The sequence below is a fragment of the Amphiura filiformis genome, chromosome 1, assembly GCF_039555335.1.
Source record: "Amphiura filiformis chromosome 1, Afil_fr2py, whole genome shotgun sequence".
Taxonomy (NCBI): Eukaryota; Metazoa; Echinodermata; class Ophiuroidea; order Amphilepidida; family Amphiuridae; genus Amphiura; species Amphiura filiformis.
Window position 1 is genome coordinate 86,394,610 of NC_092628.1, and position 18,308 is coordinate 86,412,917.

At 36.5% G+C, this 18,308-nt stretch overlaps 2 protein-coding genes across 5 annotated transcripts in view; one reads left to right on the forward strand and one right to left on the reverse strand.

The window, feature by feature from the left end:
• The window catches only part of LOC140155668 (WD repeat-containing protein 37-like), a 30,975-nt gene extending 26,658 nt beyond the window's left edge, over positions 1-4,317 (reverse strand). For 3 of the 4 annotated variants that reach the window (XM_072178609.1, XM_072178616.1, XM_072178594.1), the window contains exon 1: positions 4,209-4,317. The gene's annotated coding sequence lies outside the window, so the exon portion shown is untranslated. The remainder of the gene's footprint in view (positions 1-4,208) is intronic. The other variant, XM_072178600.1, reaches the window with a different exon arrangement.
• A 673-nt stretch (positions 4,318-4,990) lies between these two features.
• The window catches only part of LOC140163881 (INO80 complex subunit D-like), a 34,715-nt gene continuing 21,397 nt past the window's right edge, over positions 4,991-18,308 (forward strand). Inside the window, 5 exon segments of the mRNA XM_072187199.1 lie at positions 4,991-5,296; positions 9,753-9,990; positions 11,206-11,335; positions 11,337-11,693; positions 11,695-12,112. Of these exon segments, the coding sequence (XP_072043300.1) occupies positions 5,203-5,296; positions 9,753-9,990; positions 11,206-11,335; positions 11,337-11,693; positions 11,695-12,112 (1,237 nt within the window). The 5' untranslated portion in view covers positions 4,991-5,202.

The following is an 18,308-nucleotide window of genomic DNA, read 5'->3' on the forward strand; positions in this document are numbered from 1 at the left end:
CTGTACATGCAGGGTATCAAAAAACAAATCTATCTGACATGTAATAATAGTGACTTTAAAAGGGATCGGATAGCAACGTATGCACAGTATTTTTTGTGGGACCAAGAGCACACCAGACCAGGGGTAGCGCTAGAACTAAACACTCCAGTGTCCGCAGGGACCCCCGAACTTGCAGAAAATTAAAAAGTAGGGGGTCCGGAGTAGGCCTGGCATTTTCGGGTAATTTTGTACCAGGCGCATTTTTCAGGCGGGTAACGGGTACCGAAATTGCAAAAGAAAAAAAGTTAAGTTTTTATTTTTTCGGTTTTGTAGTGTCCCTGGACCTAGACCTAAATGCTAGGATTATTCATGTTTTTTTGTTTTTGTTTTTTTTTAATTTGGTACCGGGCAGGGTATTTCCTGCCGGGTAATGTAATCTCGGCGGTAATAATATTACTAAAGATGAAAATATGATTTTAATTTTGCTATGGTGACGTCCGTCCAAATAATTTGGTAACTATATCACTTTTTGTTTCTAGCGAGAAATGTAACCAGTTGCAAGATTTGAAACAAGACGGTCTTTTCCAACATGGCGTGAGGTAGAACAAACAAAATGTCAAGGGAAGGCAGCCAAGATATGTACACTCTTTGCAGAGTATATACTCAAATATGTCTGTTAATATTTTTATAAGTTATAATTTCACTTGTAACAATAGCACAAACCGGTGCAATGTTTAGGGTTGAAATATGTGAAACTGGTGAAAAAATCTGGTCAAAAAGTTAAGTGATCACATGTGACTGATATCAGTATTTATTAATGTACACATGGAATGGTGTACCTGCATTCAGGGGTAGCGTTAACTCCCGATCGGGGGGTGAATGACCCCCTAAATTTAAAAAGTATTAATTTTTCACCCCCTAAATTGGGAATATGTGCAAGCTCGGGGGTGAACTCTGACCCTCTACTTTTGGACCTTACTCCTACCCCTGACTACACTGCAAAATATTTTTCACCCCAGAGATTTAATTTTCATCCCATGTATTTGGATTTTCTGCAAGCTCGGGAGTGAAAAACACGGGAAAACAACCCCTGACTTTCGGACCTTAATGCTACCCCTGCCTGCATTTCACTTAAAAACGACAAAGGGTGACTGAATACAAAATTCATGCGCACGTGACTAATGTTAGGACAGTAACTGACCAAAACAGTGCTATCATTACATCTCTTTTGGACATGTATTTATGTTAATGTGACAATTCCTTTGACAGAAACTGTTCAATGGTGACATTTTTTTGGACAGCATTTTGTCTGCATTGATTAATCTGTCCAGTCATAAGTCTGATGATGTGAATGGATATTAAAATTGCTTATTGTTCTTGTCAATAATAACGATTCTTACTAAAAATCAGATTGAAAAGGTCTATTTTGTACTTGAAAGTTAAATCAGCATGTCCAAGACCTTGTCACCATAACACAAATTTGGGAATTGTAGGCAGCCAAATTAATGAAATGCATTAAAATCAAAGAATATCCATTCATGCTAATATACACAGTTGCAATAAATTTTAAAGACATTAATTTGAAAGATAAATAAATAAGAATTCTGCATGATATTAATATAAATAGTGATGATAGATTCATACAAATAATGAGAAATATGTCCAAAACTCTCAAAATGAAGACCTATTTGAAGCGATTTGGTGGACCATTTTAGCACTATTAGTGAGAAAAGTTTAGTTTGAAAAAGCCGAAAATTTGTGAAATGACGGTCTATGAAGCCTTTCGTGGACAAGTAGTTTTCCCTATTATTGTAGGCAAGGTCTTAGCCAGCCATGCGTCCACCCGTCTTTAAGACGGGCTAATCTAATTTTAGACGGGTGGATTTAATGGATTTTACAGATGTGATAGGTCTAAAACAGATGATTTTAAGGTTATATGAACTTGAGAGTAATTCAGAGTGACATGTAAAGGCCAAATCAGGACATATTTGACCCCAATGTCCCTTCCATGGGTAAAGACAAGTTGTTATATAATTGAGGGTCAAATTTTGGTATCTGCTTGGACGGGTGGTTTCTGATTTCTGGCTAAGACTCTGATTGTAGGCCTATAAATTCTGTTAAACATAGGGCCTAAACTGGCAATGTTGAAAGCAGAAGCGAAAATGGGCACTTGTTTACCCACTATGCAGGGGGTGTTTGAGGGGATGTTCCCCCCTTCAGAACTTGGGAAATTTTGCAAAATGAAGGGCCAATTGAAGCCATTTTGGTGCCTCATTTTTACGCTATTTAAGTTAAGACTCAGCATGGAGTCCGTCTTAATAATGCCGACATTGTTGACAAAATGTGAAGGGCCCTGCAAATCGGGCTGGCAGTAATTTTCACATGCTTTTATGACAAGGACTCGCGCACCTCCCAGTTCTGGCACTCCGTGTATCCGCACCGGTTGCACTAAAAGAAACGCGATTCGCGAAATACATTAAGAAAAAAGGGGTCATTTTTCATACACTTGTTCACAAAATTGAAAAAAGGGCACCAATCACATGTAAAAATAGTTTCATTATTCAATTCATTTACGAATTTCAGTTTCATTACGGTATTCCGTTTAGTGCACATTACATTAGGTCACATAAATTATACGATGCATATACAACCGCGGGTGCCGGATGCCGTACATTCATTAACGCGTTTCCATCAAAAAGGGGTATATTAGAAATATTATTCGTGATTTAGCAAAAAAAAGTGGCATTGTGGCAAAAAATTTGCGAAATTGCTTTTTTATCCTGAAAAGTTCGCAAAATGAGATTCAAAAGGGGGTGTTTTCAAAGTTTGCCGATGAGTATGAGTGACCCGGTGTATACACGCAGGGCTATATCATAAGACCTACTTCCGATCGCCCTGACTGCGCGGTTTTTTAGGCCTACTATCACGACTATACGCGCAACTTTTTTCTCTCCTCCTTTTTTCCCTTCTCTTTTTCTCCTTTCTTTTTCTCTTCTCTTCTTTTTTTTTTTTTTTATTTTGTACTCCCATGGCCAAGCCGGCGCGTTAAAAAGTACACAACAAAATAATTTTAGAATTTCAAGAATACGACATCAAAAAGTCTTAAAAGGCTCCAATGGCGGGTTAAAAGCGAGAATCAATGAAGAAGCAAGTAAAAATCCAATATGGCAGTCATACCTAGAAAGGATAAAATTCAAATTGAGAAAATATTCTAGGTATGACTTATTGTACTATATTTTACTTGTCAAAGCTTTGAATTAATTCATCACTGAAAATTAATGATCAATGATTGAAAAAATGGGTAATGGTGAATCCAACGGACGAGGACACAAAACACATCAAGGATCAATAAATGATACAAGAGGATACCTTGAATATAAACAACAGAAAGGAAAACGAGCAAGGTACACCAACTTGATGTGGGGAAACAAGTAAAATACAGACTATTAATTATGCAGGGGGGGCAAAACCAGCAAATGTAGGCATAGGAAGTACCGGTAAGCAAAGTTCGATAGCCAAAAATTACCAGTTCCAAGGCTCACAAAAGTGCTAAACCTGCAAAAACAACAAGGATCAATGGCAATACAAAACTGCACTAGAACAAGTGATGAAAGTCACTGTGCATATAAACAGACACGCTAAACATTTGTTGGTTTTGCCCCCCCCTGCATATGGTCTAGTCTGTACATCAAGTTGGTGTACCTTGCTCGTTTTCCTTTCTGATCAATGATTGGTTGATGCATTCACGAAACTTGAGATTTCTTCAATTCGCAAAAGCGACATTTTGCTTGGCGATTTGTATCGCGTATCGATTGATCATGTGATCGGCTTGAACGCTCTGAAAACGGAAGTAAACATCAATGATCAAGTTGAGCATGCATGAGATTGAGAATCGCTTTTCAGCTCTCAGTATAAATTCAGCTGGGGAACCCTGGGCCTGAATATAAATTGTATACAATTTTAATACCACTGATTTACAATACAGTAGTCATGTCAGCATCAGTACATGCATGCACATACACATGAGTATTAATTTGACAGTGCAGTGTCACACCGTACACATGCACAATGCAATACATTGACTGTCAACAGTGACTGAACAGTGCAGTGAATGATGGTCGATTGCCAATATTTACAGCAGACTGCATTTGCGATCATGTTACTATAATCATTCTTGTCAGTATATGCACAATTGAAGAAAAACATAACGTACACTATGAGCATATTACCTTATACCGATTACCTTGTCTTGAAGTTCAATACGAAGCTTTAAAACAATATTTTCCACCCAAAACCATTACGGCCATTGAAAATCTCATGTCTTGTCGTGTGTTATGATGACCTGTTACATTATTTATTAACCTTATGAATATTCATATTTGAACCCAAAGGTCAACCAATCGTACTTTGAGAAATCCAATTAATTATCTCAGCTGACCAATCACTGATTGGAATGTTCCAACTTATTAGCATCCGGACGCAATAAAGGTCAACTTGTGGTAGTGTGTCATCGCCCGGCCTTAGAAATATCAAAATACCAGCAAAGAAACAAGAATCTAATGAAAATGATTAATTGCAGTACATAACAAAATATATTTTGTACACCAACATTTCATGTCAACACTTTTAAATCAGAGGCATGTAAGCAATAGAGTGTTTTTCGGACGCACACAGACACTACCCATACCATTGCACTGTAGACTTTCGTGGGCTGTGATGGCGTTTCAATAGGGGTGTTCCAAAATAAATATATTTTATTGTGTTTTAATATTTTCATGTGTTCATGTAATTTGATGAATTGACGCATTTAAAATATCTAACAATGTCAGCACAGTTTGTTTATAAGGTACAGCAAATACTGGTAAAGCAAATATGAATGAATAACAAGGGGACATTGAAAAGTAAACGACAACAACCCTTGCACCACTTGCTCATGTCGGTATATGAAATATTGTTTCACCCTGTATAGTTTTTATTTGGCCCAAAATAAACCTATTTGTAGGATTCGACAAGCCAAAAAAGAGCTCAAAAGACTTGGAGAAGTAACATATCTACATTTTTGTAAAGATCCCAATGCATGAAATGTTTTTGCTTTCGTGTAAAACGGAATTTACATGCAAAGTACAACTAACTACAGTCCACATAGGGAGGTTGTAGTAGTCTATTGTCTGATGCGATCCCCATCCGCAAGCGAAATTATGCATAAACCCTGTACGCAAACGCATGAAGACGTCCGCCATTTTGAAAGCTAAAACTGGACAAATATTTCGTGATTTTTCGACACTGTTTACACCACGAAAATCACATCGTATTTACGGTAGGTTATCCATGATGTTTTAAAAATATATTGGATCGGTTATGAGTTGGAAATCTTGGATAATAATTCGTAAAAAATGGAGAATACGGGACGAACTTTCGCTACGATTTCGTCGTTCATTTCCGGAAAAACGTGCCTGTCGTCAGGGAGTTGCCTCAAAGAAATTACCAAAATTACATCGTTATGTCACCTGTGAACAATTTTACAATTTTCAATGTCTTAAATCGTTGGTAAAAACATTGAAATGTGATAAAAAGCATCCGAGGTTCCTAAGGGCGACTTCCGCGTGGCAGTATGGCGACCGCCGACTTTAAAAATGGGGGCGGGTGTGATCTGATCGGATTCGTAGGCACGAAATGTTTGTTTATTCGGGTCTTTATTGCATTATCACCGGCATTAAAGACCGATTTCGGCCAAAATATCTCATTATGGAATTTTAGGGATCAATAAAAGTAAATATAAATGCTAAAACGCCCTCGAGTTTGCATTTTAGGCCTTAAGTAATGTTTTCCGCGAACTTCATTTTTTTCTGGACCAGCGCATATTTTTTTTAGGGTAGGCCTTGTTTATTTTTCAAGAAGTGCGACGTATAAAGTACGATTATCGTATATCCAAATATGTCCAAAATGAAAGAAACTACTGTGGAAAATAAAGTTTCGATTTCGTGTTTAAAAATCCTTCTGTGTCCTGATCAACGATTTTTATTTTTAGTGTCAACAAAAAATTGATGTGCACCCCTCGTGTCCTTTGACCAATGGCAATGAAAAAATGTGGACAAACTATTGTATTGCTTTGTCTGATCAAATGGGTCTGGCTGGACAAATGCACAACACATGCAAATATAATATATAGATACAGATTCGTGTAAAACTGACCTTATTTGAATTATTTCAATTATAAATCATCTTGTAAAGTTGTAATTTGTTTGCAGTCAGTGACAGTCCTGACACCTCCAGCTATTGCATCACAGTGCACTGCCACTGCCCTTTGTTTTGTGACATGACCTTTGTTATGTTCTGTTTTAAAAAGTACTCTGTAGTGAATGTACCAAATTATAGTCAAAGTCTGACCAATAAAATGTGTAGGGTATATTTCAATAACTTGTGTAGGCCAAAGGCGTACGTAGGAAATTTTGGTGATCCAAATCATTCAGCTGGGCGCTGGTTCAGAACCCGAAAATATTTTGTACACCAGGAGGGTCTGGAGTTATGGAGTATCGAGTACTGGCTACCGGACCAGACTGATGTAGACTACATTGGTCCATACATGTAGATGGTATATTAATCGAATCATAATCAAAGATCCCTACTGTATTTTATACGGTATAGATATGTCATAAACATTAATATTTGAGCTCGAGTACAGTGAGGCTTGTAGACTACCGGTCCATACCTAGATATGTTCCAGCTAGCCTACATGTACATGTACTTCGATCCCCTGTGATGTCACGCTGGACCAGGCTGGGAAATAGAAGTGCCAGACCAGGGGCTACTTTGTAAAAAAAAGCCCCTGGTTCACAGGGTTTTACAGGGAACCAGGGGTTATTTTAAATGAACCAGGGGCTATTTTTTGTTGTGTACATTTTGATACCTCACTCATGGCCCCACTTATAGTCCTAACTCCTAAACATATCTACCTCTGGCAGCGGCACTAGCTTTGAAGTTCAGCCTGTTCTATGTGAGCTTTGCGTTACTTGGTGCGTGTACATAGGAGCATGATCAAAGTGGCCCGTAGGTACATGGAAGAAACAATGCTAAGTTAAAGGGGGGTAACCCTATTGGTTTTGGATATGGATTGTCTTTAAAATTACATAATAATATCAAATATCGCCCCCTTTATGCTGCTTTGTGAAAAAACGAGAGCATTTTTAGCGTAATGTGAATAAATAGCCAAATTTGCAATCCAATACCTTGCTATACGTGAATTGCATTCTGGGTAGGCAAGTAACAACAACCATTTCCGTTCGTATGACAAATTTTAAATGCTGACATGCTGTACAATCAATGCCCGGCCCGTATTGAACGAAAAATATTTGTTTTTTTTCGTACCGTTTCAGAAAAAAAGGAAACAAAATATATTTCCCCTTGCAATATGTACATTTCGAATGAATATAAAAAAAGTTTGGGTTAAAAATGGAGAGGAAAAACACATTCCGATACGGATTTTGAACCGGTACCTCTCGGTAGAAACATGAAGCGCTAACCGACTAAGCTAATCGGCCCGCTGCCTCCATCGTGGAAATTTTATAATTAAATACGGCACACCGTCTAGACGCGTCTCCTCAGCAGTTAGTGTGGTTCGCTTTTTTCACAGAATGTGTATGACGTGAAACCAAAGTAGCTGTTGAGGAGACTGATATTTCGAGCTATTTCGTTCATAATTCCCGCCCCAGAAATCCAAAGTATTTACCATTGTTTACAAACCGGTAGCCTGTAAAAGCCGCTGTGTTTCATGATTTCTCCGGAAATACATCGACTTGGAGCGTCAAATTTCAGGATAGTAATGAGAAAAATAGTATCTATTATGTGATACCAAAACCTCATCAACAATGAAAAAAATCGGGGGATGATGCTGTCGATCGGGTTACGGACCTTTAATGCAGCACACGCTGAACTTCAAAGCTAGTGCCGCTGACTGGCGGTAGATAAAGACTATAACTTTGAACATCTTTTAAACATAAACATAAGATATGTATACCGGTACCGGTACTGCAAATGTAGACTGATCTTACTAAGCTGAGAAGCTAGAACTGTATCAGGCCACGCAAAATAAATAACATGTATCGTCCCCGCCCTCACCGATTTTTGAAAGCGCTCGATAATAAGCACATATGCTTCTATCAAGTTTTTATGGTATGGTATTTATTTTACTTGGCCGTATCGGACTATCTGCATTGATAGTCCTACTGTATTTAACAAGTTTACAATTATGTGTATGAAATCTAATCTCAAGTTAGTCCAAATATATTAAATTTTAGAACAATTCCAGGATGATTTTTTCAACCTATTTTTGACAGGTCTGATACATAATTATGCACAAGTATGCAAAGGAAAATGTGTGTGTTTTTGAGCTCAATTTTGGTCATATTTTAATAGTCAATGTCATTTAAGCCAATTCTGCTCAGTATTCACTTAAGGTGGTACTACACCCCTTGATAAATTTGTGACTATTTTTTGCATTTTATTGAAAAAATAATATTAAACACACTGGTAACAAAAGTTATGTATAAAAAATAGGGGCAAAGAATCCAGTTACTACACTGGAATTTCAGTGACTCAAGGCAAGTGGTACATGTATGTTATTTATGATAAGAAAAGAGGTACCGCTAGAATGTACCTCATTTCTAATAACATAAATATATAATGAACCACTTGTCTTATATCACTGAAATTTCAGTGAAGTAATTGGATTCCTTGCCCCTATAATATACATAACTTTTGAGAAAAATGCAAAATTAGTCACAAAATATATCTGGGGGTGTAGTACCACCTTAAAGTTTGATACAAGTTTGTGTTACTTGATACTTTTTATTTATCACGTTAATGTGCTACCGGTACCGGTACCTGAAAAATGTGGTAGACACCGTACACGATTATGTTTACTCTTGTCATATCTCGGACATGGGTGTACATGCCTGGGGTTGTGCATTGCACATGTGCGTACAGACCCTCCAACCTTGTCACAGCGCGATCGATTGCAGGCCTTGTCTTTTGAAAATTGCTGGCGAGTGACAAATCACTCTCCTCATCATTTCAAAACTTGCCAGGTTGAGCTGTAGGCAAGTGATTTTAATCACTTGTATTATTATTACACCAAATGTAGGCGAATGATAAAAAGCTCTCCTCAGCTTCATTTTAGGCGAATGATCACTCTCACTCACCTCAAAAGACAAGGCCTGCGATTGTTTAAATTTCTTTGAGTTTTGTGTAATTTACAATGTCATACACTAACACACTTGTTACTTATGTTGTGTCCAAGAATTAAAAAGACAGTTTACTGTTTTTACAATTATTTTCTATATTGAGAACATTTTAAAAGAGAATGCCATTATACAATATGTGTCAACTATCAGGCCCCCAGCCTCTGAAACTTGCTCAGTAGAGCCATTTTAGGTGTATATCAGTACCTTTTTCATTATGGCATTAATTTCAACAGTCCAGTAATTACCTAAATACCAGATAATGTAGTCATACCGTAAACGTTCGCCTAATGGCGCTATGGGCTCCATTGACATAACTGGAATTTTATACACAAACCAAAAGTGCACTCCCATAAAAATCCCACCAGCAAATAAGGGCACATACCCTTAATTCTTGAACAGAGCTCTCTATTTGTACATGAAATTTACCCCAATGCAAAGGAGCCCAGGTGCGCCATTAGGCGAACGTTTACGGTATGCAACAAATATTGATTGAATAACCTTAAATGCCCTGATCTTTTCCATTCATTCCTGTAGCCAATGTTGGCAGCCAAGTGATGTATGAAGGCAAAAACATACACTTCTCGGAGTTCGACAACAAACCATTATGCTCCTTCAGCACCAAGCTATGCAAGCAGAGGCGGCTCAATGGCTACGCATTCTGCATCAGGCACGTTTTGGAAGACAAATCAGCACCATTCAGGCAGTGCAACTTTGTGGCCAAATATAATAGGCTACGATGTACTAACCCCATCCCCGAAGATGAAGACAGAACGTAAGCATGATGTCATTATCACTAATTATGATAATATTTTAGATCTACAATGTATTGAAAAAAAGATTTTATGGTTTTAATATTATATTATAGAGGGAAAAGAGATCTTATCCACAGTTATATAGTATTGTTCATGTAGTTCATACAGTATTTATTCCTGAGCATTAATTTAAAGACCAACAAGGCAATTTTAGCCAGAGTCAGGAATACCTACAAAATACATTCAAAGTATTCCTGACTGCTGACTCAGGGCATGAACATTTATTTCTAAAAGCTATTTTGCATTTTAGAAAACAGGCATATACATATATCAGGCAGGTCAATCCTATTGTGTTCACTAATTGGTCATTCTTTGTTGGATTACCCAATGGGTTAAACCCCTTCCCCCTTCCGTTATAGCCCCATCTGGCCAATGGTTTTGCGCTATGGTACACCAATTTTGGCGATTTTTGGCCAAATTGGCTGTGGCTGCAAATTTTCAAATGACAATATCTCTGTAAGCGGCGGGCCAAATTTTTTTGGAATTAGTGTCTTTAGAAAGTTAATTAAAAACAAAGTGAAAAGTAAAATTGCCAAAAATTGTTGTGCCATATACCGTAGAGACTCTACGGCCAGAGCAAAAAGACATTGGCCTGATGGGGCTAAAACTTGAGATATCTGCTTTTGCAATCTAAATTTGAGCCAATTTGAAAGGGGTCAAGTTTAAAGTTCCAATTTCTTCTTTCGGTGATTTAAAAAGACAGAAAGGAACAAACTCATGGTTTGGTCCTTTTGATCATAATATAGACATTGTTCATGGAAGAGTCCCAAATTCCATTGCAAAAAACAAACAGTGTGGGTTTTTTTTCACTTAGTAAATAATAACATTCAGTTCAAACTATACGAGGAAATCGTGAATTTAGGTAATAATACTTGTGACTGTACCGGTACTCTTTGTTTCTGCCTGAGCATATCAAAATTGTATAATTTCTTTCTTTTTTAAACATGTTAAATGTTTCATGAGTTTATTTGTGTGCCTGGTTTTCATTGCATGTGTTTAGAAAACTCTGTCACTTTTTATTTGTAGGCTCATAATTTTCCCTAATGTGTTGCAAAGCTATCTCAAAATCCTACTCTTCCTAATTTTCTACTTCACAGTCCTTCTCTGAGGCAGACAGGTGTCCCATCTAACAACAAATAAATTGTAATTCTTATTCTGTTTTGTTCACTCTACAGATATTGTAATAGTCACCTTCAAGTTCTTGGGCTGGTCCCAAAGAAGGTCAAGAAAGTTAGGAAACCTACACCATCATTACCACCTGGAGAACGGGGTGATACTCCAGAGTCATCAAGGGACGATTTGTCGCTTGAAAAGTTACACAAAAAAGGCAGCAAAGGACAAGAAAAAGAAGAAAAAGAAAGACAAAGACAGAGATAGAGATAGAGACAAGCATAATAAACATGCAAAGAACAAGTCAAAATCAAAAAAACATAATCATATATCACAGTTACTAAATTCATCCCCTTCAGAACATGTTGATCTCAATGCCTTGTCATCATTATTATTACATCAAACGCCGCCGTCTGCACTGAACCATCATGGCACAAACTTTGATGCAGACGGCAAACTTACCAAACAAAATCACAATGGGGACAAGGCAAGAACTAAATCCAAATCTGACAAAGGGTCTTTACTGCAAGACCGGCTACAACATAAACTTGAAAAAAAATAAGCAGAGGATAAGACTGCAGAGAGATAAAGAGATTGAGGCTAGGGCAGTACAGGGGAGACTGGCCTCACCAACGAGACATTCACCTACTCCTATGCAGCCCTCGTTTAGTGGATTATTATCCAGTTTATTACATCACCAATCAAATTTATATTCTGGATACCACCTACCTGTGTTACCGTCATCATCATCAACAATGCCAGGGGTACCTCATTCTTTAACACACTTAGGATTTCCCAGCATGCCATTTCATTTACCACCTCCCCTTGTGCCTCCTAGTGCAACTGTGGTACTATCGAACACTAGAAAACCAAGGGAACTATACAAGCATAAATTGAAAATACCTGCTGTGGATAGACTTAGAGATGCATTTCAGAAAGAAGAGAAAAGGAGACCAGATTTATTTCCATTAGGTAAGTAGTCATTTTTGTGTGTCGCTACTTGTACAGTGTATTTTTAGTTGCCGTCAAATTTTCTGTACATGTCAACAAATTTGTTGTGCAAAATACAACTTGCATTTAACAAAGAGTGTTTTCCAATTAAATACATTCATGGCACTTTATGTTTTGCCCATTTAGATACAGAGACGTTGAAAAGGAAAAACCTTGCAAAAAATGCAAGTTACAAATCCAAGACAGATCATCCAATTTTGAATTAATGTTTGATGCATTATAATTTCAAGAACTTGAAGGTATAAGAATTATGTAGTTAGATTTCGCAAGCTGTAACCTTACATTTTATCAAGATCGGTGAACTCCAAATATGCATGAGTTTGGCAGCTCGATTGAATTAATGTAGCATGAGGAAAAAAATGAGCATACTGTAATTGGAAACATGTACAGATATGCGTGATATTTAACATCAATATTCATACATATTTATGTAACTTCATATGTGTATCAAAATGCTCTGCAAATTCCAGTGTCATTGCCCTTCAGTTATGCACGTTGAATGTAAAGCTGAAAGGATCTAATATCCTTTTGGTAATATTAATTATTTTAACTATTCTTGTTATTGAAAAACAAAACATGGCGGGTAGTAAAACACCCTTGAGCATTTCTCCTCTAGAGGAAAAAAAAAAGAAATCACAAAATAAAAATCCAGTATTTTAGGCAAAAAAAATGCAAAATGTAAACTAATTTTCTGATTCTTGCCACCCCCTCCAAATTCCTCCCCAAATGACCCCAATGCTCCCCCAGCCGGTATATGACACACGTTATGTGACATACAAGGCTGGCGAAACTAAGGCTGAATGCAAAATTAGCACAATTTTGCAAATTGAAAACAACATGTATACGGTACTTTACTTACATTTACAGTTGAGTTTGTTGTTGAACTCCAATGGTTTTAGAATAAAATACTCATAATTTTCCTCGTGACAAATTACAACATGCAACACTTAGAATTGTTTTTGAAGATTTCATGATTACATGTTTAAATCTAATGGCGACGTAAAAAATGACAATATCACATCCAACCCCGGGTCCAACCCCGGGTCCAACCCCACCCTCCCAATAAAGTGGTGCTGCCACCATTAATTTAATGAACTGTGCGAATTTAGCCAATTGCAAATATTACACAGTTCATCCTTCCCAGACAGAGTTCAATTGTGTACAATGCAGCAATTTAAATTTTTAGCAAAAACATTATTTAGGTGATGTTTTGTTTACATTGTAAAAAATTGCTATGCAAGCTGAAATTTGTGAAGCATATTTTCCAAAATGGGGAGCATAAATGGAACACTGGCACTCCTAAACATCAGTCTAGTTATTAAAAAGATGTGCTTTGCTATTTAAAAGCGACAGAAAAAATGCTACAGATGAATAGACTCAAAGCCAAGTTGGTTGGTCTGCATTTTTTTCTGCAAAAAGGCTAATTAACCTAAAAATCCGAAAGCTTGACAAATCAGGCAATTTTTTGTAAACATATTCAGGGACTGTCTTTTGAGGAAAGCGAGAGCAATCGCTCACTACTGCTCTCCTTAAATCTGATATATAGGAGAGTGATTTTTAGCTCTCCTTAGTTCAAGTTAGTTGACCATTCTCTCCATACATTCTATTGTAAATGCTCTAAACAGCTCTCCTTGAAGGCTCCACAAGAGCTACAGTAAGCCAAAAAATTAAGGTACCAGTTGTGTTCACCCCAGTATATCCTAAATAAAGACAAATGTGTCAAAATTAAAGCTCTGATTTAAGACCTTATTTGTTGAAATTGGTTGAGAATTAAAGAAACGGTAGTCCAAAACCTGATGAAGATACGAAATAAAAAGTTGCACTTTTGTGTTCTAATCAATGAAAGCACAACGCCAGTTTTTCGTGCTAATCAATGAAAGCACAGCGCTAGTTTTCTTGTTCGCGAACGCTTTGTGTACAAATCAATAGGACATGCAATGTGGCAAACTGCAACTTTTAAATTAGCATCTTCCTTGGGGTTTTGGATCGTCGTGTCTTTATTTTTTAAACAATGTCAACGAATGAGGTCTTAAATTTGAACTAAAAGATGCAGCTATTGGCTGTTGGTTCCAATTATTACATACCTGCCTTTGTTTAGGATATACAGGGGGTGAACGTAACTGGTACCTTAATTTTTTGGCTTACTGTATTTAATGCTCTTCTGCAAATTCCATAAGACAGTCCCTGCATGATATTTTCTGTCAAAATTAATGCACTTCGGCCACTAAAAAATACAAGTACCGTATCACTATGATGGTTTTACCAAATAGCAAAATTTTGTGAAAAAGCAGGCGTGCCAGATAGATTTTGAAAATTTGTTGATGTCTGGTGAAAACTGAATATAGAGGAAAATTTGTGTTGACCAGACTTGACTACAATTTCTACAAATAAACTAATAATACATTGTACATGTACTGTACAGTTTTAAAAAAATGAAAAAAAAACACATAAAAACAAAAAATATGTATGTTAAATGTCAAACTGTGTAGACTTTCTTTCATCGGGGTATGTTAAAATTAAGATTTAATTTAAATCTGGTCAACCAGACATACCTATTTTGGATGGATGAACTAACGTTACGACTGAAATCCTCAGGCTTCAGCTGGGTTGTGATGCAAAATGTCCCTTCGTCCCTAATCAATGTGATTGACATGTTTTCTGTATGGTACTTGTTATTTTCCTTACCTTACATGTTCTTGCTACATCATCAAACATGTAACTTGAAATACATGTAGAGCATCAATGTGTTTTGAAGAAAGTATTGATTTGACATTTGGGTTAGTCCATGTCGAAACAGATTGAGTGTACACCCACCCTCTTGGATTTTGCTCTCCTTTGGCTCAGGGGTACCTTTCATGGATCCCTAGGTGAGGTCACAAGAAAAAATTCAAATTCCATTTCGTTTATGCGAATGGCGGGCAATCAAAGTTTGGCGACCTCGACCAAAATTGTGAATTTAAAGGGGTCCAAATGACAAAGTGCTCTCTTTGAGGGCACTTTCTTCTTAATTGAATCAGTTGTGATCCTCTTTTGAATGTGGTCACTCACTGGCTGTGTCTGAAATACCTAATGCCAAAAAAGATAGATTTCGGATTTTCGTTGGGATTTCAGAGGGGGTCAAAATCAGCACTTCGTACTGTTCAATCAAATTATCTTGATTTTGAAGGACCCATGATAATGTCACAGTGCACTTATAGGTCCTAATTATGTTCAGAATGGATTAACCATATGCCAATGTCTATGAGCAATTCAAAAAAAAGAGAAATTTCTGGACCCCTACAGAATTTTAGGCCACCCCTAAAGTGGTTCAGCCACAAATGGCACTTAAAGTCGGCAAATTTTGACCCCTAACTTTAGGTGTACACCAGATATGAATTTCTAGTCTTTTGCATCTGAAAGAATGTAGTTTAATGTTACTAGGAACATAACATTTGTTTTGTATTTTTGTGTTTTAGTATTAAGTTGGCGCTTTCAAAAATAGTCATTTTGCCTAACATACCATGCATACAGGATACGGTACAAAATGCCAATTTTAGTATGATATTTTTTTATATTTTTGATCACTTTATAGCCATTTGTATTATTTATCCTGATATTTCAAGTTGCTCTTGAGTCGAGTAATAAGAAAAAACTACTTTCTAATCCTCTGTATGGATTTTTAAGGGCGTCAAAAATGCACTTCCTGGCAACGATGCACATGCAAAGTACAGGTTATGGGGTCAAATTGTCAGAATGCTCCCAATTATGTCAAGTAATATATCAAATTACTCGTATGGTCATGAGGATTCCAAAATGTATAGTTTGTTATGTGTCAGACCTTTCAGGAGGGCGCTATGACGAAAAATGTTCATAGGTCAACGACCTTTTTTGAAAGTATCAAAACACAAAAATACAAAACAAATCTTATGTTCCTAGTAACATTAGACTACATTCTTTCAGATGCAAAAGACTAGAAATTCATATCTGGTGTACACCTAAAGTTATTAGGTGTCAAAATTTGCCGATTTTAAGCGCCATTTGTGGCTGAACCACTTTAGGGGGGCCTAAAATTCTGTAGGGGGTCTAGAAATTTCTCTTTTTTTGAATTGCTCATAGACATTGGCACATGGTTAATCCATTCTGAACATAATTAGGACCTATAAGTGCACTGTGGCATTATCATGGGTCCTTCAAAATCAAAGATAATTTGATTGAACAGTATGAAGTGCTGATTTTGACCCCCTCTGAAATCCCAACGAAATTCCGAAATCAATCTTTTTTGGCATTAGGCATTTCAGACACAGCCAGTGAGTTACCACATTCAAAAAGAGGGTCACAACTGATTTAATTAAGAAGAAAATGCCTCTCAAAGAGAGCGCTTTGTCATTTGGACACCTTAAATTCCCAATTTTGGTCAAGGTCGCCAAACTTAGATGGCCCGCCATTCGAAACGAAATTGAATTTGAATTTTTTCTTGTGATCTCACCTAGGGGTCCATGAAAGGTACCCCTGAGCCAAAGGAGAGCATAATCCAAGAGGGTGGGTGTACACTCAGTCTGTTTTGACATGGACTGACCCATTTATATTTCTTTACCATTGTGTATGTATTTCATTTACCATGTTTTCCCATACATGATACATACTATGATACTAGCATACACATAGTCTTGCACCTGCGGAGTATGGAATAATGCAATTAATGTGAAGTGAAGACTGGAGAAAACATTCTTGGTTAATTTAAGCCCTGATTTTGCCCAAAGTTAACCCAATTTTGGGAAATTTTAGCATTAAAGTTGCGCATAGTTACTTACATGCCTCGCAAATTTGCAAACATATGTCCTAGTATAAAAACCTTCAAGGAGTCAGAAATAGAGGATTTTGCCATTTTGGCCCCCTATAATACATGCTGGCAAGTGGCTATGTATAAAACAAAATTAGAGTCTGCAATTCTATTAGAGTTGTCATGAGTTATAAGAGAAGTGATAAAAAATTATAGAAAAAGTACCATACAGTGTCACTTTAATTTTAAATTTACATTCCTGTAATATCAGTCTTCATATTATTAATACTGTTTTTTTTAAAAGAAGCTGTTGATGTCTAGTGAAATTTAATAAACCCAAGTCAATCACCTTTGTCATGTCCAATACATGTCTTTAATGGACAATTTTAAGCGCTGCCATAAATTTTCTCTGGAGACTAAGCAACAGCTCTTTACTCATGAATGTGAGAAAAAAGAAATTGTGTTTCACTTCTAATGAGGAAATGTAATGTCGTCTCCAAACAAAGGATTTATGATGTACATCTGATATACCTGTGGGGCTTAATAACTGTTTGTTACAAAAATGAGTAGAAAAATGATATTCCTCGTTGCCCTTATCTGCAGGTGGTTCAACCCAACGAATTTGTCACAAGTGAATGGGGGAAAAGAAGACAAATGTCTAGGGAGTGATGATTAATCTTGCGCTAAAAGCTGTTTGGATAAGGTGCAAAAATTAATCACAAACATTGTGAAGAATCAGATGAAGTATTACATTGTGTAGTATTTTATACAATTTAATTTTGCACACAAATTTAATGATGACAAAATGGGAAAAGAAAAGAGGCTTTGTGATTTTAAACTTGTGGCATATTTTCACGTACTGGTACAGAGAAAATAAAATTGAGAAATTAGAAAAAATAATTTTGATAAAATATATAACATCTTGGTAAAAAAAAAAAATATCCTTAATTCAATACTGATAGAAAACTGATTGATTAATCTTGCACTAAAAGCTGTTTTAATACGGTGCACAAATTAATCACAAACATTGTGAAGAATCAGTTGAAGTATTACATTGTGTAGTATTTTACTCAAATTAATTCTGTGCACAAATTTAATGATGGCAAAATGCAGACGTGTAAAAAGAGACTATGAATTTAAAGTGACTTTTAAAATCTGTCCAGAGAAAATGAAATTACAAAAAAAAAATGAATGCTGAAAAAATATTGAATATCTTGGTTTAAAAACATAATATTTTTTTATTCAATAACAGATAGTGATAAAAAAATTACTTTGACAGCACATGTATCAGCTTGATTTTTCCTTTCACTATTGATAAATTGAATGATTGAGCCAAATAGGGGGAAAGTAATTGGGATGTTTTCCTTTTTGTCTGTATTCATTTCAATTTCTGCTATC